This window comes from Anabrus simplex, chromosome X, assembly GCF_040414725.1.
Source record: "Anabrus simplex isolate iqAnaSimp1 chromosome X, ASM4041472v1, whole genome shotgun sequence".
Classification (NCBI taxonomy): domain Eukaryota; kingdom Metazoa; phylum Arthropoda; class Insecta; order Orthoptera; family Tettigoniidae; genus Anabrus; species Anabrus simplex.
In genome coordinates, this window is record NC_090279.1 from 195,288,253 (window position 1) to 195,308,891 (window position 20,639).

Genomic DNA, 20,639 nt, shown 5'->3' on the forward strand with positions numbered 1-20,639 from the left:
AGGAGAAACCCCCTCTTCACTGCTAATTTTAAATAAAATGAATGAAGAATTTAATAAAAGTGAAGAGGAGGAAGCTCCTTTTAAGAAACAGCTCTTTTCAGGGTTGAATTTTGAGTTATTTAGTGAACTATGGTGATCTAAATTGGAATATGCCTAAACTGTAATTCTAGACCAGGACATACTACTACTACTACTACTACTACTAAGCCTCTGCCTTAAGGGTGCACACTGCTCATTCAAAACAGTGCATCAGAGTAGGATCGAACAGCTGGGATACTATGATGTTTAAATGAACCAGCGAGTTACGTACCAGCAGTACGGAACCAGAAAATGTATGAACCAGGGGAATGACATGCTAAAGAAGAAAGTTTTCTAACTCCCCAGCTATTCCCGCCAATATTCAGTCAGGCCGTTATACTCTGTACGCATCAGCAATCCCATCTATCGGGGTTGAGCGGCAGCATAGGAGACAAAGAACATCACCACAAACAATGATCAATGTAATGTTATTGTTAATCAATGTTATGTGCTTTCAATATTGTAGGCCCCTGCACTTAGTTTTCTTCCGATTCTGAAATACCACTCTTATCATAATCGGTACGGTAAAATTGATTAAAACAAATGGTTGGAAATTGTATTCTCTATAACTTTTGTTATATAGTATTTTTCGATAGGACCAATAACATAGGTATTTAAAAATTAAATTTTAGGTGCCTTCTCCTAAACTACAATTTCATACATAGCGAATACAATTGTTTATAACTTAGACTGTAGAACCTCGATAATTCGAAATCGGTTAATTCAAAATCCCGCCTAATTTGAAGAAGCTCTCGTACCCGGAAACATGAGATACAGTTTTGCATGTTATTTAAATTGTTTAATTCGAAATACGGATACTTCGTAATTCGAAGTACAATGTCGGCCCCAATACCGAAATTCAGACTTTTAATTCGAATATGCCTTTACATTTTAAAACAATAGTATGTTACAGAGTAATTTCTACTCGAAATTTATCCGCTCAGCGTCATAATAGAACGCGCGTTCCTTAACGTGGAAGGGTAGCTTTCCGCACTTACAGTCACTTCGGTGGGTCTACAGTGCGCTTCATGATTGCTAAATTGAATGAAATCGGAATTCTTTTGTATTCAACCTTTTAATGAACGCCGTAATATCACTCAACAGGCAGTGTGTGGAAAAACAAAATCCGCGAACACTGGCGATGCCGACAGTTGACGAAAAAGCGTAGGCACCGAACAATATTGTCATTGCCGGTGAAACTGCATTGCTTTAGTTTAATGCAAGCCCAAACGGTCTTATGGTTTTAAATGGGTCATAGTAGTACGTTGCAATGCTCATGGGATGGAAGCGAGAAACTTTATCCCCTCGTCACAGGAAAGTTCGATAAACCACAATGTTTCAAGGGCGTCGGGCACTTTCCATGCCAGTACAAAGCATATAAAAATGCGAACAGTACAGAAATCCAAAAAAATAATGCATTTGCACAGGGGGACCGGCATAATTTATCCTCGTCTTTGATTGTGTGATTTTTTTTTTCTTTCGTTGCGTGAGGTTATGTTTGTCCGTGATTTATCCAAGTGCATTATTTGAACATTGTAAATGCACCTTGTTGGATACATGTCGGAAATAGTTTTTTCCATGGCATTTGAAAGGTTTACACTGTGAATCGAGGTGATTGCATGTATTAATGGGTCTTAGAATACTTTGTGACGCGGCAAGTGTTTACATTTCTGAAGTACGAAAGACGTTGGCGGGAAATCGTACAAGGAGAGAGTCATAGAAAAGTTCGATTTTAAGGGCATCGGGTACTTCCTTTGTAAATACAAGGCATCTAAAATGCATTAAGTATAGTAATCCAATTAATAAAGCACTTGCACATAGGAGCCCGCATAGATTTCTCCTCGACTTTAAATCGTGCTTTTTTTTTTTTTTTTTTCCTTTCTTTCGTTACGTGAGGTTATGTTTGCCAGTGAGATATCCGAGTGAATTACTTGAATACTGTAAATGCACCTTCTTGGATACATTTTGGGAATAGTTCTTTTTTCATGGCATTTGAAGGGTATAAACTGTGAATCAAGGTTAACTGCATGCAGTAACAGGCCATAGAATATTTTGTAATGCGGCAAGGGTTGGTACTTCTGAATTGCGAATTGGCGGTTAATTCGAAATCACGTAATTCGAAGTCCGATTTTTTAGTCCCAACGACTTCGAATTAACGAGGTTTTACTGTAGTTTCTTATTCCCCGACTCTATATACCGATTTGCATTAAATTCTGTTGACCCATTTTCTCGTGGCTCGGCATTGATATGGACTTGGCAACAAAAATACAAATTCATGAATATCTGTGTTATCAAAGCCGGTACAATAACAATGTATGACATAAATAATAGGAAATTTAATTCTATATAACTTTAGTTATGTAGTATTTATCGATAGGACAACTAATAATATAAACATTTGAGAATTAAATTTTAGGCCTTCCCCCAAACTAACATATCACTCAGCATGGATAAAATGATTTATAGCCTACATTGTAGTGGCTCATCCCCTGAATTCACATATCGATTTTCATTAAATTCTCTCCAGCCATTTTCTCGTGATGTGTGTACATATATACAGACAGAAAAGTAAAAAGTGCATTTCGTTGTTACTCTGGACATGATCGATACAGAAATACCATTCTTTTCAAATTCTAAGCAATGTACAGACAAGACTCTTATTTTATATATAATAGATATGTACAAGAAACATGATAGTTGTGATCCTGCTCAAAACGCTTATTACATATATCACAGCATGGATGTTTGGAAAGAAAAAAAAGTATCCTGTTATTTTAAGTATAGAATTTTCACATCAGTCAATAAAAGACAGAGGTACCATGAGTTCCTTTCTCAGTTCAAATACCAGTCACTCCATGCAAGATTTGTGTTGGACAAAGCTCAGGCAGGACAGGTTTTTCACCGGATACTCAGGTTTTCCTTGTCATCTTTCATTCCAGCAACACTTTCCAATATCAATTCATTTCATCTCTGTCATTCATTAATCATTGCCCCAGAGAAGTGAGACAGGCTTTGGCAGCCGGCTCAATTCCTATCCTCACCGCCAGATGGAGGCTTCATTCATTCCATACCTGACGCAGTCAAATGACTGGAAACAGGCTGTGGATCTTCATTTTCATACTTAAAGTTCCATACTACTGGGAGTCTGAGCTGTTCTGTCAGGCATTATACTACTACAGTCAATACGTTCGCGGACTGACGGTAAATGTGCAAGGATCGCATAATCTTTTGACCTGTCTTTTCGGATCGTTTTACGTTTGTGGTTATCTGGGCGAATTCAACTTGATCATCTCAAATGTTTCGCTAGAAGATCTGCCTAATTTTTGGCAGAACTTGAAATGTGCCCGTTGTTCAAACTATGACATTCTCAAGTTCCGCTGCTGACATTCAACTACCCTTCACAACAGAGACTATAGTTCTCCTTATACTGTATGCACGCAACTACCTCTTGCTGAGACTAGCGAAGAACTGTCATGGCACCATCCTGTCGTGCAAACACTCTGCTGTAGTTCATCACAGAGGCACTAGGCGGCCAGTCCACGACCGTAATGACTACTACGCATTACATAACGTTGAAAATGACCTCTTGCTATCAACGTTGCTGACTACAATCCAGGAAACCGTCCCTGCAGTTTCCACAAAATGCCCGTATTCTGATTTCAGAGAAAGGGGAATGGAAATCAATCAATTTCTTCACCTCCTCTACATGAGCTATGAAGTAGATCTCTAAACACAGTCTGAAGGTTCAAGATATCTTGATGTTTTGAAAGTTCTCGTAGGATGGGAATTTGATATAACATTTGTTCCGAATGAGTAAATTTATAGTATCAATATAGTTGGTCCGTTATTGGACATCATAATTCTTTTTTCCTTTTGGAAGGTGTTCTGTTTACCAACTGATGAGCCCAACTTAGCACACTGGGGCAAAACGCTGGCAACCAGGGTTGTGTCTATATCATACACCTGTCTATGTCATATGTTACGCAAACACGTTATGTGAACCGCCGAGTCTGATTGTGATGTTTCGGTTAGCTTCAGCTTAGAACGCTGGCGTTGTGCCACGACCTGGGGTCCATCTAGTGGTGAATGAACATACCATTTCCATTTTTATTATAACGTCCAAATTTCAAAGTTTCATTGTATAAGAAGCCTTTCTCGTGGTCAGTCGAGATTTCTTCTGAGGAGGCAGAGTACAGTTTTCTGCAAAACGCTAAGAATTTCACCTTATTTTCTTGACACGGCATAATCCCAAAAGCCTATACAGTATCATGTCTATAAGTACGCCGTGAAAGCATTAATGGCAACAATAATAATGTTATTTGCTTTACGCCACACTAACTACTTTTACGGTTTTCGTAGATGCCGAGGTGCCAGAATTCAGTCCCGCAGGAGTTTTTATATGCCAGTAAATCTACAAACACATGGCTGAAGTATTTGAGTACCTTCAAAAACTACCGGACTGAGCCAGGATCGAACCTGCCAAGTTGGAGTCAGAAGGCCAGCGCCTCAACCATCTGAGCCACTCAGCCGGGCAATTTTTTTCTTTCTTTTGGAAGTTCTGCCTGCAGCTATGGTCAGTACAACTAACAGTATATACGAAGTTGATTAAATGTATTACCTGGGATGGTTCTTCAGCTTTCTCTAAATCCATCTTGAGATCAGGAGATAGGTTCTGCTCTTCTTTAGTTTCTTTATCCTAAACAGAAAAGAGGGAAATAAAAATTATAATATATTTAGTTGTGCAAAGATGTGCACATTATTACACTCAATGCCTGAAAGACCCTGCCGCTTAACATCAAAATTTTATCATAAACAGAAAGGGACACACAACAGGAAGAACAAAAAGACAGATCAGTGCGGGAAGAAGGAGCAAATAGCAAGAGCAGAAACAGACAACATGAAAACACAACAGGGCAAGGGTAATATTCATATCATGATACAGTCTTCTTCGCACAGGATCTTGTCTCATCAATACCAGTTTGTATACATCCATTTCTTCTCAGACCCAATGAACTTGTTTCTACTTCGCAACTTCATCAGGAGGGCGAGCTTCAACACATTCCAAGGGCTCATCAGATGGATCTTCAGTCTTCATGTGCGAGTTGTCGGATAAGGAGAAAGCTGGATAGACAGGTGAAGAGGAAGAAGAGAAGAAGAGAAAAGTAACATGAACCCAAACTCCATCGTGGAACTCTCTGTTTATTTGTTTTGTTGCCAACTTAAGAATAATAATTAATCTAACCTAAAATTACACAGCAAATTTTCCTAACGAAAAATCATATGGGCTCAGCTACCTTGTAAAGGCATTTTATTTGGTGCCATTTAGACTGCCTGAAAGTCAATTTTGGCATGTTTTTTCTTTATGACGCACTGACACAGATAGGTCTTATGGCGAAGATGGGACAGGAAAGGGCTAGGAGTGGGAAGGAAGAGGCCGTGGCCTTAAGGTACAGCCCCAGCATTTGCCTGGTGTGAAAATGGGAAACCACGGAAAACCATCTTCAGGGCTGGCGACAGTGGGGTTCGAACCTACTATCTCCCAAATACTGGATATGCTGAAAAATATCTAATTCCCTCCATGGAATTTAGAATTTTCCATACTGGATACTGGCTGCACTTAAACGACTGCAGCTATCAAGCTCAGTGCATGCCGTTTTACTATACCAGATGGCAGAGAAAGGGATCTCTTATTTTTTTAATAATTAGCTTTACGTCGTACAGACACATAGTTCTTAATGCGACGATGGGATAGGAAAGGACTAGGTGTGGGAAGGAAGTGATCGTGGCCTTAATTAAGGTACAGCCTTATGAAAATGGGAAACCACATAAAACCATGAGCATGGCTGCCGACAATGGAGTTCGAACCCACTATCTCCCAAATGCAAGCTGACACGGATCTCTGCTGGACAATCTATGGCCAAGTCTTTTTTAATAATTTTGTCCGGTAGACACCGACACACCGGCAATGTACGACACAGAAGCCTAATACTTTTCTCCGCCCTTCAAACATCCTATACTACTTGGCTCGTTAGAATTTGCTATTTTGGAATCTGGACACCGAAACACTATCACTGATCCAATGACGAAGTCAAGACAGTTAAAGGGAGACAAACATAAATGTGAAGGTGGTGTATATGTGTTCCTATTTCCTGTTCCTCTCATTGGGTGGTGTGAATAAAAATGAGTCTAAGCAAGTGAGCGTGTGCTTGCTGAGTGCCTGAGTGTCTCCCTGCCAATGAGCTTCCACTCCGTATTTGAGGTGAATAAAAATATAGAGTGGAAGCACAGCGTACACTCCAGTATCTGGAGCAGCCACTCAGTGTCACTGATCAATGTCGTGCACATGCCATGTATATAACACCTTAGACTGCGATGACACTTCGATGACTTCCGGGTAGTTCAATGCTTAACATGGCAGACGACAGTGTGGAAATCTAGTCCGCTTTTATCTCCATTTTAAGGGAACATACAATTATGTTTTCAAAGTCACAGTTACCAAATAAGAAGCACAAGAAAACAAGTGCAATAAATGCAGTTCAGAGTGAAGTACTTGCTAAATTTAACTTAACCATTTCCGTCCAACAACTGTCTGATTGGCGAATGGTCAGCATTGAGGCCTTGGGTTCAGAGGGTCCCGGCTGGGTCGGGGATTTTAATTGCCTCTGATTAAGTCTTCTGGCCCGGAGACTGGGTGTTTATGTTTGTCCCAAAACTTTCTTCTTCATATTCGCACAACACACTACGCTACCAACCATCACAGAAACACACAATAGTGATTACATCCCTCCATTTAGGGTTGGCGTCAGGCAGAGCATCCGGCCGTAAAACAGGACCAAATCCCCATGTGCGACACAATTCGCACCCAGGACCTCACAGAGGTGGAAAAAGTGGTAGAAGGAGAAGAATTTCCGTCCAACAACTGTTGGTAAAAAATTACAAAACATGAAAACAAGACTGAAACATAAAGTAGAATTAAAGCGTATGGGAAACAAATGCATATCGTTAAAATAATGGGAGAAGCGGCTGATGAATCTGATGAAGGGAGAGAATAATCCTACCATCGGCCATCTGAAAGGTAGGAAATCATAGCCTGAATATTACGACATTAATAAATTGAGGAAAATGGTAGGCCTATAACATAAGTAATAAACATTGATTATGATGAAAATAATATATTGACAACTGAATGAAATTTTCAAGGAGCCAGATCTGCAGGACCGGATGAGTTGGCCGTGCGGTTAAGGGCGCGCAGCTGTGAGCTTACACCCGGGAGATAGAGGATTCGATCCCCACTTTCAGCAGCCTTGGATATAGTTTTCCGTGGTTTCCCATTTTCACACTAGGCAAATGCTGGGATTGTACCTTAATTAAGGCCATGGCCGCTTGCCTTCCACTCCTACGCCATTCCTATCCCACCGTCGCCGTAAGACCTATCTGTGTCAGCGTGACATAAGCAAGTTATAAGATCTGCAGAAGTTGTCATCCCTTCGACTTCCTACAGAGGCGTCGTCATAACTCCGCAAACATCGGAGCTCCTCCAAATTCGGGAGTCATAGACAGAGTCAGGTCGTGAGAAATCTACACTGGTTGAATTCTTCCTTTCCATTGCAAGTGGGCTGTACATTAATGCTAGGGATGCCTTTTCTGTAAATGTATGGTAGTCATTCCCATGAACATGTGGTTTCTGAATTTGTACACGAGTACAGTCTACAGTTCCGACAGCATAAGGGAAGCTCAAACGTTCTTGCCACTTAGCCCGTGCTTCCTGCATCTAAACAACATTTGTTGGCATTTTATCTAACAATCTGCTTTCATTTCTGTTTATGTCAAAACCTGCGAAAATGTTTTTCACACAGTTCTCCGAGATGTCTTCAACTCCACTCTGAAACCCAGGGTCATCAACATAACACAAGAAGATTTACATTTTTTTCTTAATTTGTTAGTGCACCACCTCGTGTTTCTTTGGAGTGCCCAAGGAAATGCTCCGCTAACCATTCAACATGCTCCTTGAAAATCCACAGCCTGTTTCCAGTCATCTGAACAGGTCAGGAATGGAATGAATGAAGCGGTGAGGATAGGAATCGTGCCTGCTGACAAAGCCTGTCGCACTCCTCAGGGGCAATGATTAATGACTGACAGATGAAATGTAATCATATTGGAGAATGTTGCTGGAAAGAAAGATGACAGGAAAAACTGGAGTACCCGGAGAAAAACCTGTCCCACCTCCGCTTTGTCCAGCACAAATCCCACAAGGAATGGCCGAGATTTGAACCGCGGAACCCAAAGGTGAAAGGCCGGAGCGCTGCAGTCTGAGCCACGGAGGCTCTTCGGTATAATCCTTACTGGACCTTTATAACACACTGTAATCAAGTTGAGATGATTCTCTACGAAGTTTATATAATTTTCTTTTCCGATTAACCACCACCATTACCTCTGCAATGCTAGTGAACTTAACACTATCATTTGGAGTCACCTACTGAGTTAGCTCAAGGAAACATGAGCAGGCACTTACCGGAAAGAGTGCCTGCTTTATCTTTATTCACCAGAAATCTGGAGCGCCCACTTTGCTGCTCGAGCGACTGGAGTGTGAGCTCAAGATCACAGGTCAGTTGTGAATGACTGCTTCCGACAGGCGGTTTTAATTCACCTTATTGCGAGTGCCTGCTCTAAATTCGTGAGTAAAGAGCGCGTGCTCATTTTTATTCACACCACCCATTGTATATACTAATTGTACCTTTTTTTTTTTTTTTTTTTTCATTACTGAGGTTTTATTATGTACTGTATATTGCTGTAAGCCCTTTCATAAACTCTTCTAAACATTCATCTGCATTCCCCGATTGAGGTGCATAAACCTGTGTAAAATCATTTCTTCCACTCTCAAGTCCAAGTCTAACTTTAATTATCCTGTCACTGATCTGGTCAATTTTTTCCACATACTGCGCTAGGTCTCCTCTCAATATAACACCAATTGTTGCCATCATTCCTCCACTTGAATATAACCTATACCTTTCCTTCAATTCTTTTTGACCTTTCCCCTTCCATTTTGTCTCACTTATTCCCATCATTCCTATGTCTTTCTTCTCCATATACTCTATCAGTTCTTTACCTTGCCACTCAAAGTCGTAACATTGATGATAACGATTCTTGTGATGTCTGGTAGTCCACTTCTCACAGTTCCGTAGAACTTGCCTATAATTTGTCTATGCAAAAGTAGAACCAAAATTTGCTGTGTAAAATATGATGTCTACCTCTGCTTCTCCATGGAGAACAGCAGTTTAAAAATGTTTCTTTAATGTGTGCAGTATTTTGTCATTTTTTTATTACTTCCTCCCCACAGAATTAATTACAAGCCATTTCAAAATATTTTAGTTTAAACATTCTTTTGTGTCAAATAATGGGAAAACATGCTCAAGAAACACCTAACAAGCACATGTGCTGGTGCCTGTCCAGAACACGTACGGCAGAAAGATTTTTAAAAGTAATGTTTTTCTTGTACAGGTCATGTCAAAGAAATATTTTTAACTCATTCAACGCCAAACATTTGTATATACGTTTTGAATGCCCTGCCTCATCTGCCAAACACGTATGTATACGTTTTGGTGCAGTGTGTGCTTCACCGATCTCATAAATGAACATGATATAGGGTCATGCTTTGAAATTCCATCGAAATGCTCAAAAAAGTTCTGTACGGTAGATATACCGCTCCATTTCACATGTTTTGAAAGCGATCTGATGTTATTTCAGCTTTGTTGGAGTGGAACATCTCTTCCGCTAACGTGTAGCCATCATGGTGTCTCGAAGTATAAATTCATCTCTTGTTGACGAAGAAATGGAATGTTTTCTCATAAATAGTGATTCTGGAGAGCTATATTTTGATAATGAAGATGGCGAATATATAGGGGGCGATAATGAACTATAAGAAAGTGCGAGACAAAGTAGTAATGATGAATCTCATGCGGAATTGTCATCCCCTCCACAGATAAATACTTTTTCCCACCAAATGTTAATCATTTTGATAATACCAGTTCTTGGATCAACAATTTTCTTATTATACTTCAGTAATATCACTGAGCGGAGTAGCCGTGCGTGTTAACATGCTACGGCTATGGAGCCAAGCTTTGCATTTGGCAGGCGAGTAGGTTCCAACCCCACTGTCAGCTGTCCTGAGATTTCTTTTTTGTGGTTTCCTTTTTCCACTCCCAAGCGAATGCCAGGACAGTTCCTATTCATAAGCCACAGACAATTCCCTCCACTTCTTTACCCAGTTATCATTCATTTCATATTCATTATCTTCTCAAATGAGGTTTGCATCAGGAAGGGCATCTGGCCGTAAAAATATGCTGTAAAATATAATCTCACTTCATTCCAACCCCATATTGGGCTGCAGGGCTAAGGAAACAATACGCATTCCATTAATAGTATCAATAAAAATTTATCTGTAAAAGTGCTTCTTCCTTAAAAAAAAAAAAAAACCTGGTTCAGAGGGTTCCCCACTGCCAGCCGTGCTGCGGGGCTAAGGACACAATTTGCATTCCATTAATAGTATCAATAAAATTTTAACTCTAAAATTGCCTCTTCCTTTAAAAAAAAGCTGGCCCAGGGGGTTCACCTGGTCATCAAAGCTCAGCAGTGAAAATGTTAAAGGAAAATAATCAACAAACATGTTTTAAGGTGGGATAAGGATAAGTGATTTTACTTATGTTTATAACTTAAATTTTAAATTCTAAGAGAAACAAAACATTGAAAACGAAGAATATTATGAACACTGTCAATACAATATCTGCTTTTAAATTTTACTACTAAATAAAAAAGTAAAATAACTTAATAAAATTCATCATGAAGCGTTTGCTTTGTTTATTCATTTGCTTGTCAGATCCTCCTGCAACTTTCACTTCATAGTAGAATGTAGAAGTCATTTGTGTGGATTGTGGATAGCTAGAGGCAGCTGTTTGTGGTGAACATTTCTGCCTAATTGCATCATTTTTAAAAGTTATTTTGGTATCTCTTTTCGCTATTTTTATTTTAATCGTCCACAATTTCGCTAAATTTTACTTCCACTTTTCAGCAATAAAGCTAAACGAAAAGGTAGCTGACAGCACATTTGCAGTAAAACACATTTTATTTTTACATACGTACAAGAAACAAGATAGTTGTGATTCTGCTCAAAACGCTTATTACATATATCACAGCATCGATGTCATTTTAAGTACAGAATTTTCACATCAGTCAACAAAAGACAGAGATAACACGAGTTCCTTTCGCAGTTCAAATACCAGTCATTCCATGCAAGATTTGTGCTGGACAAAGCGCAGGCAGGTCAGGTTTTTCTCCGGGTACTCAGGTTTTCCATGTTATCTTTCTTTCCAGCAACACTTTCCGATATAATTTCATCTGTCATTCATTAATCATCGCCCCAGAGAAGTGCGACAGGCTTCGGCAGCCGACGCAATTTCTATCCTCACCGCCAGATGGAGCTTCGGTCATTCCATACCTGAAACAGTCAAATGACTGGAAACAGGCTGTGGATTTTCATTTTCATACCACGAGTTCCATATTACTGGGAGTCTGAGCCGTTTTGCTGGCAGGCATTATACTACTACAGTCAATACGTTCGCGGACTGGTGGTAAATGTTCAAGGATCGCATAGTCTTTCGATCTGACTTTTTGGATCTTTTTCCCTTCATGGTGACCCGGGCGAATTCGACTTGATCATCTCAAATGTTTCGCTAGCAGATTTGCCTAATTTTTGGCAGAACTTGAAATGTGTCCATTGCTCTAACTACCACATTCTCAAGTTCTGCCGCCGACATTCAACTACCCTTCACAACCGAGACCATAATTCTCCTTATACTGTATGTACGCAACTGCCTCTTGCTATAACTACCAAAGAACTGCCATGGCACCAACCTGTCGTGCAAACTCTCCGTTGAAGTGCATCACAGAGGCACTAGGCGGCCAGTCCACGAACGTAATGACTCTACTACGCATTACATAACATTGGAAATGACCTCTCACTACCAACATTGCTGACTACAATCCAGAAAACCATCCCTGCAGCTTCCACAAAATGCCCGTATTCTGATTTCAGGGAAACGGGAATGGAAATCCCATCAATATCTTTAACTTCTCTACATAAGCTATGAAGTAGATCTCTAAACACTGTCTGAAGGTTCAAGATATCCTGATGTTTTGAAAATTCTCGTAGCATGGGAATTTGACATATTTGTCCCGAATGAGTAAATTTATAATACCAGTACAGTTGATCCGTTATTGGACATCACTTTTTTTTTCTTTTAGTAGGTGTGTTGTTTACCAACTGATGGGCCCAACTTAGCACACTGGAGCGAAACGCTGGCAACCAGGAATAAGTTAGCAGGAAAATTTACAATGTCCAATAACAGACCAACTATATTAGACGGGAATTTGTTTTAATAGACAAGAGACTTCATAATTTTCTAAATCACATTTCATTATACTTCTTAGATCAAACAGTGATTCCGCATAATTTCATCAATTATTTGGTGATTTTGCTTAAAGGTAAAAAGTTTCGTATTTTGAATCAAATTTGTAAAACTTTGCAAAAACTTGTAAAACTTGTAAAAAATGTGTACAACTTTGCCTCTATGGATAGTCATATTTCAATTTTCTTTCTCCTAATAAATAATAATGTCATTTGCTTTACATCCCACAAACTACTTTTACGGTTTTCGTGGATGACGAGGTGTGGGAATTTAGTCCTGCACGTGTTCTTTTACACGCCAGTAAATCTACAAACACATGGCTGAAGTATTTGAGCACTTTCAAATACAACCGGACTGAGCCAGGATCGAACCTGCCAAGTTGGAGTCAGAAGGCCAGCGCCTCAACCATCTGAGCCACTCAGCCTGGCATTTTCTTTTTCTTTCTTTTCGAAGCTCTGCCTGCAGCCAAGGTCAGTACAACTAACAGTATATAAGAAGTTGATTAAATGTATTACCTGGGAAGGTTCCTCAGTTTTCTCTAAATCCATCTTGAAATCAGGAGATAGGTTCTGCTCTTCTTCAGTTTCTTTGTCCTAAACAGAAATGAGGGATATAAAAATTATAACATATCTAGATGTTCAAGGATGTGCAAGTTATGACACTCAATGCCAGAAAGACCCTGATGCTTAACATTACAATCTTATCATAAACAGAAAGGGACACACAATAGGAAGAATAAAAAGACAGATCAGTGCAGGAAGAAGGAGCAATAGCAAGAGCAGAAACGGACAACATGAAAACACAAGAGAGCAAGGCTCATATCCACACCATGATACAGTCATCTTCACATAGGATCTTGTCTCTTCAATACCAGTTTGTCTACATCCATTTCTTCTCAGCCCCAATGAACTTGTCTCTACTTCCCACTTTAACACTTTCCGAGGGCTAATCATGATGAATCTTCAGTCTTCACATGTCAAGGTGTCGGATAATGAGAAAGCTGGATAAAGAGAGGTGAAGAAAAAGAGAAAAGTAACATGAACACAAACTCCATCATGAAACTGTTTATTTGTTTTGTTGCCAACTCAAGAATAATAATTAATCTAACCTAAAATTACACAGTAAAATTTTCCTAACGAAGAATCATATGGCCTCAGCAACCATGTAAGGGCATTTTATTTGGTGCCACTTAGACTGCATGCAAGTCAATTTTGGCATGCAGTTTTACTACACCAGATGGCAGAGAAAGGGATCCCTTATTTTTTAATAATAAGCTTTACGTCATACGGACACATAGTTCTTAAGGTGACAATGGGATAGGAAAGGACTAGGTGTGGGAAGGAAGTGATCGTGGCCTTAATTAAGGTACAGCCTTGTGAAAATGGGAAACCACATAAAACCATCTGCTGCCAACCATGGGGTTTGAACCCACGATCTCCCAAATGAAAGCTGACGCAGATCTCTGCCGGACAATCTATGGGCCAAGTCTTTTTTAATAATTTTGTCCGGTAGACACCGACACAATGGCAATGTTCGAAACAAAAGCCTAATGGACTTCCCTCCGCCCTTCAAACATCCTATACCTCTTGCCTGGTTAGAATTTGCTATCTTGGAATCTGGACACCGACACAGAATCACTGATCCAATGATGAAGCCAAGACAGTTAACGGGAGACAAACATAAATGTGAAGTTGGTGTTATGTGTTCCTATTTCATGCTCCTCTTATTGCATATACTAATTGTACCCTTCTTTTTTGTTCCTTTCCATTACTGAGCTTCTATCATCTACTGTATATTGCTTTAAGTCCTTTCTAGAAACTCTTCTAAACATTCATCTGCATTCTCCGACTGGGGTGCATAAACCTGTATAAAATCCTCGATTCCACACTTAAGTCCAAGTCTAACTTTAATTATCCTGTCACTGATCTGGTCAATTTTTTCCACATACTGTGCTAGGTCTCCTCTCAATATAACACCATTTGTTGCCATCATTCCTCCACTTGAATATAACCTATACCCTTCCTTCAATTCTTTTTGACCTTTCCCCTTCCATTTTGTCTCACTTATTCCCATCATTCCTATGTCTTTCTTCTCCATATACTCTATCAGTTCTTTACCTTGCCACTCAAAGTCGTAACATTGATGATAACGATTCTTGTGATGTCTGGTAGTCAACTTTTCACAGTTCCCTAGAACTTGTCTAGAATTTGTCTATGCAAAAGCAGAACCAAAATTTGCTGTGTAAAATATGATGTCTACCTCTGCTTCTCCATGGAGAACAGCAGTTTAAAAATGTTTCTTTAATGTGTGCAGTATTTTGTCATTTTTTTATTACTTCTTCCCCACAGAATTAATTACAAGCCATTTCAAAATATTTTAGTTTAAACATTCTTTTGTGACAAATAATGGGAAAACATACTCAAGAAACACCTAACAAGCACATGTGCTGGTGCCTGTCCAGAACACGTATGGCAGAAAGATTTTTGAAAGTAATATTTTCCTTGTCCAGGCTCATCTCAAAAAAAAGTATTTTTAACACATTCAACGCCCTGCCTCATCCGCAGTTTTGGTGCAGTGTGTGCTTCAACGAACTCATAAATGAACAGGATATAGGGTCATGCTTTGAAATTCCATCGAAATGCTCAAAGAAGTTCCGTACGGTAGATATACCGTTCCATTTCACGTGTTTTGAAAGCGATCTGATGTTATTTCAGCTTCGTTGGAGTGGAACATCTTTCCCGCTAATATGTAGCCATCATGGCGTCTTGAAATATATGTAAATTCATCTCTTGTTGATGAAGAAATGGAATGTTTCCTCACAAATAGTGATTCTGGAGAGCTATATTTTGATAATGAAGATGGTGAATATATAGGGGGCAATAATGAACTACAAGAAAGTGCGAGACAAAGTAGTAATGATGAATCACATGCGGAAATGTCATCCCCTCAACAAATAAATACATTTCTCCCCTCCCAAAATGTAAATGATTTTGATAATACCCGTTCTTGGATCAACAATTTTTTATTATAGTTCAGTAATATAACTGAGCAGAGTAGCCGTGCATGTTAACATGCAACGGCTATGGAGCCAAGCTTTGCATTCGGCAGCCAAGTAGGTTCCAACCCCACTGTCAGCTGTCCTGAGATTTCTTTTTTGTGGTTTCCCTTTTCCACTTCCAAGCGAATGCCAGGACAGTTCCTATTCATAAGCCACAGACAATCTCACTTCATTCCAACCCCATATTGGGCTGCAGGGCTAAGGAAACAATACACATTCCATTAATAGTATCAATAAAAATTTATCTGTAAAAGTGCTTCTTCCTTAAAAAAAAAAAAATAATAATAATAACTGGCCCAGAGGGTTCGCCTGGTCATCGAAGTTCTGCGGTGAAAAGGTTATAGGAAAAAATCAACAAACATGTTTTAAGGTGGGAAAAGGATAAGTGATTTTACGTATGTTTATAGTTTTAATTTAAAATTTTAAGAGAAACGAAACTTTGAAAACAAAAAATATTATCATGAACACTGTCAACACAATATCTGCCTTTAAATTTTACTACTAAATAACTAAAATAACTGCCTCTTGCTGAAACTAGCAAAGAACTGTCATGGCACCATCCTGTCGTGCAGGCTCTCCGCTGAAGTGCATCACAGAGGCTCTAGACGGCCAGTCCACGAACGTAATGACTCTACTACGCATTACATAACGTTGAAAATGACCTCTCGCTGTCAACATTGCTGACTACAATCCAGAAAACCGTCCCTGCAGCTTCCATAAAATGCCCAAATTCTGATTTCAGAGAAAGAGGAATGGAAATCACATCAATATATTTTTCCTGCTCTACTTGAGCTATGAAGTAGATCTCTAAACACTGTCTGAAGGTTCAAGATATCCTGATGTTTTGAAAGTTCTCGTAGCATGGGAATTTGATATAATATTTGTCCCGAATGAGTAAATTTATAATACCAATATAGTTGGCCTGTTATTGAACATCATAATTTTTTTTTTTTTTTTTTTTTTTCTTTTAGTAGGTGTGCTACTAACTGATGAGCCCAACTTAGCACAATGGGGCAAAACGCTGGCAACCAGGTTTGAGTTAGCTGGAAAATTTATAATGTCCAGTAACGGACCAACTATACTGGATGGGAATGTGCTTTAACAGACGAGAGACTTCATCATTTTCTTAATAACATTTCATTATGCTTCTTGGATCAAATAGTGATTCCACATAATTTCGTCAATTATTTTGTGATTTAGCTTAAAGGTAAATAGTTTTGCATTTTGAGTCAAATTTGTAAAACTTTGCAATAGCCATATTTCAATTTTCTTTTTTCTAATAAATAATAATAATAATAATGTTATTTGCTTTACACCCCACTAACTACTTTTACGGTTTTCGTAGATGCCGAGGTGCAAGAATTTAGTCCCGCACGTGTTCTTTTACATGCCGGTAAATCTACAAACACAGGGCTGAAGTATCTGAGCGCCTTCAAATACCACCGGACTGAGCCAGGATCAAACCTGCCAAGATGGGGTCAGAAGGCCAGCGCCTCAACTGTCTGAGCCACTCAGCCCGGCATTTTCCTTTTCTTTCTTTTGAATGATCTGCCTGCAGGCAAGGTCAGTACAACTAACAGTATATACGAAGTTGATTAAATGTACTACCTGGGAAGGTTCCTCAGCTTTCTCTAAATCCATCTTGAGATCAGGAGATAGGTTCTGCTCTTCTTCAGTTTCTTTGTCCTAAACAGAAATGAGGGAAATAAAAATTATAACATATCTAGATGTTCAAGGATGTGCAAGTTATGACACTGAATGCCAGAAAGACCCTGATGCTTAACATAAAATTTATAACGTCCAGTAACGGACCAACTATGCTGGATGGGAATGTGCTTTAACAGACGAGAGACTTCATCATTTTCTTAATAGCATTTCATTATAATAGAAAAACAAAAAGACAGTTCAGTGCAGTAAGAAGGAGCAATAGCAAGAGCAGAAAAGGACAACATGAAAACATAAGAGGACAAGGGTCATATCCATATCATGATATAGTCATCTTTGCATAGGATCTTGTCTCATCAATACTAGTTTGTCTACATCCATTTCTTCTCAGCCCCAATAAACTTGTATTTACTTCCCAACTTCATCAGGAGGGCGAGCTTCAACACTGTCCGCGGGCTCATCTTGATGGATCTTCAGTCTTCATGTGCAAGTTGTCGGATAAGGAGAAAGCTGGATAAAGACAGGTGAAGAAGAAGAGAAAAAGTAACATGAACACAAACTCCATCGTGGAACTCTGTTTATTTGTTTTGTTGCCAACTTAAGAATAATAACCAAACCTAAAATTACATAGTAAAATTTTCCTAACAAAAGATCATATGGCCTCAGCTACTATGTAAGGGAAGTTTATCTGGTGCCACTCAGACTGCCTGCAAGTCAATTTTAGCATGCCGTTTTACTACACCAGATGGCAGAGAAAGGGATCTCTTATTTTTTATAATAAGCTTTACGTCGTACAGACACATACAGTTCTTAAGGCGACAATGAGATAGGAAAGGACTAGGTGTGGGAAGGGCCGACCCCGTGGTGTAGGGGTAGCATGCCTGCCTCTTACCTGGAGGGCCCGGGTTAGATTCCCGGCCAGGTCAGGGATTTTTACCTGGACCTGAGGGCTGGTTCGAGGTCCACTCAGCTTACGTGATTAGAATTGAGGAGCTATCTGGCGGTGAGATAGCGGCCCCGGTCTAGAAAGCCAAGAAGAACGGCCAAGAGGATTCGTCGTGCTGACCACACGACACCTCGTAATCTGCAGGCCTTCGGGCTGAGCAGCGGTCGCTTGGTAGGCCAAGGCCCTTCAAGGGCTGTAGTGCCATGTGGTTTGGTTTGGTTTTCTTACGTGTGGGAAGGAAGCGATCGTGGCCTTAATTAGGGTACAGCCTTGTGAAAATGGGAAACCACATAAAACCATCTGCTGCCAACAATGGGGTTCAAACCCACGATCTCCCAAATGCAAGCTGACGCAGATCTCTGCTGGACAATCTATGGCCAAGTCTTTTTTAGTAATTTTGTCCGGTAGACACCGACACACCGGCAATGTACGACACAGAAGCCTAATACTTTTCTCTGCCCTTCAAACATCCTATACCTCTTGCCTGGTTAGAATTTGCTATTTTGGAATCTGGACACCGACACACTATCACTGATCCAATGACGAAGCCAAGACAGTTAAAGGGAGACAAAAATAAATGTGAAGGTGATGTTACGTGTTCCTATTTCATGCTCCTCTCATTGTATATATTAATTGTACTTTTTTTTTTTTTTTTTTTTTTTTTTGTAGGTTCTATCATGTACTGTATATTGCTGTAAGTGATTTGTTTAAAATAAATCAGAGAACTTTTGATTTATAGGAAACTTCTCAAAAGTGGTAGCTCATCTGAACTGCTTTGTACTCATCTTAAACACCCCCAAAACAACATCTTCACAGAGTATTTTCCAGTCTGTTGCAAATAAGCTGAAGTTGCTGGTTCATTCTTTCCTCCGCGCACATATCGAACCCTCTGCCCCTGCACTTCAAAGTAACTCTTGTCAGGGAACAGAACTTTCTTTCAGTGTTCCATTGTCCAATCCTGATGGCTATGCCCACAAGCGATGTTTCCAGCAAATGTCTCCTGTTGGAACGCCTAGTTTTTCTTTTCTTTTTTTTTAACAGGTTTGTGGGCTTTCCTTCTAGCTGATAGAAGTCTACTACACACATGAGAAACAAGCAGATTTACTCGCCTCGCCTTTCCCCCAATTCACGAGCCACGTCGATAGCCTGCAGTTTGATCTGCCTCTTCTGAGGAAAAAATGTTCATCATTTGGCGTTGTTTTCTTTTCCCTTTCCCCCTTTTCATCAGTGAAACTGAGGAAGTCAGTTTGTGCCAATGAATAATTCTGTTTATAGTGCCTACACAGACATCAAATTTAGTAGCTAACTTTCTTTGTGTCATGGAAGTATTCTGAGACAATACTATAATCGCGCTACGCTTCCTGGGAATTATATCTATTGAAGGCATTGCACAAAGAAACTTAAAAACCTCAAAAGTGAAATGCATCATAATAAATACACGTTCAACCTAAAACAATAGTCACACATATTAATTACCAAACAATGCACTTGCACAGGCTCTAAGAATAGGCAATGTATGTAGCTTACTGTTGACAACTATTGGGCAAATTATAAAAAAATATCTTGTTCCACATAATTTTCACAGACTGTATTTACTTAGAATAAATTACTATTTAGAATCTGATTGTCTTCAAAAATTTGTTTTTCCTCATTATCTTTAGAATTTAGGTACTGGTGATACCTAAAAATAAATAGAACAGGAGAGGTAGTACCTCACACAAGAACTTTGGGAAATACTAGTGTAGAACAATAGTTACGTTTAGGGGAATATATAATATATCCTAGTGTGATGACTGGGAATAGTGTGCTTTCAAATTACCTTCACCTCATCGTTTATTTCTGCTTTCCCATTGGCTGGACAGTCAGTCTCCAATGCGACCTATCAACAAAAATACATGACCTTTTATAATTGAACAAATCTAAATACAAAAACAGTCTTAACTTAAACAAGTATATGATATTAACCACTACTGAAGCATAACAAAAGAAACTAAGAAGGAAGAGAAGAAAATCCTGTGTCTTCTTACATAATATACAGTAGAATGATTCAAAAGAAAGGTGGGAAGACAAATAGAATAAGTGCAGTAAGACTTGCAACTCTAGACCTCAGCTTCTTTATGGGACAGATTATGAAAAAGCAATGGGAATGTGGAAAGGAAATGGCGATGACATTCCTTGGTTTAGAAAGGGTCACCAGAGCAGACAGCAAAAAGTTGCATCATCTATTCGGAAAAGAAGATAAGGAAAGAGATGTGGAAATTACACAGGCATCACGCCGTTGTCACACACACTGAACCTGCTAGAAAAGATCACAGAAATGAAACTTAGAAAGATAGTGGAACCTTCGCTTAAGGAAGAACAACACGTGTTCAGGAAGGGTCAAAGTACTATGGATCTTATCTTCGTAGTAAAAAAGCTGACAGAAAAGTGC

General features: G+C 39.4%; 1 protein-coding gene across 7 annotated transcripts in view; it reads right to left on the minus strand.

Moving 5' to 3' along the window:
- The window catches only part of LOC136886823 (zinc finger protein 567), a 232,683-nt gene that overhangs the window by 148,383 nt on the left and 63,661 nt on the right, over positions 1-20,639 (minus strand). For 6 of the 7 annotated variants that reach the window (XM_068231005.1, XM_068231004.1, XM_068231000.1 and 3 more), the window contains 4 exons: positions 20,028-20,087; positions 17,206-17,283; positions 13,055-13,132; positions 4,697-4,774 (listed from right to left, as the gene is read on the minus strand). In XM_068231005.1, the coding sequence (XP_068087106.1) occupies positions 4,697-4,774; positions 13,055-13,132; positions 17,206-17,283; positions 20,028-20,087 (294 nt within the window). The remainder of the gene's footprint in view (positions 1-4,696; positions 4,775-13,054; positions 13,133-17,205; positions 17,284-20,027; positions 20,088-20,639) is intronic. The other variant, XM_068231001.1, reaches the window with a different exon arrangement.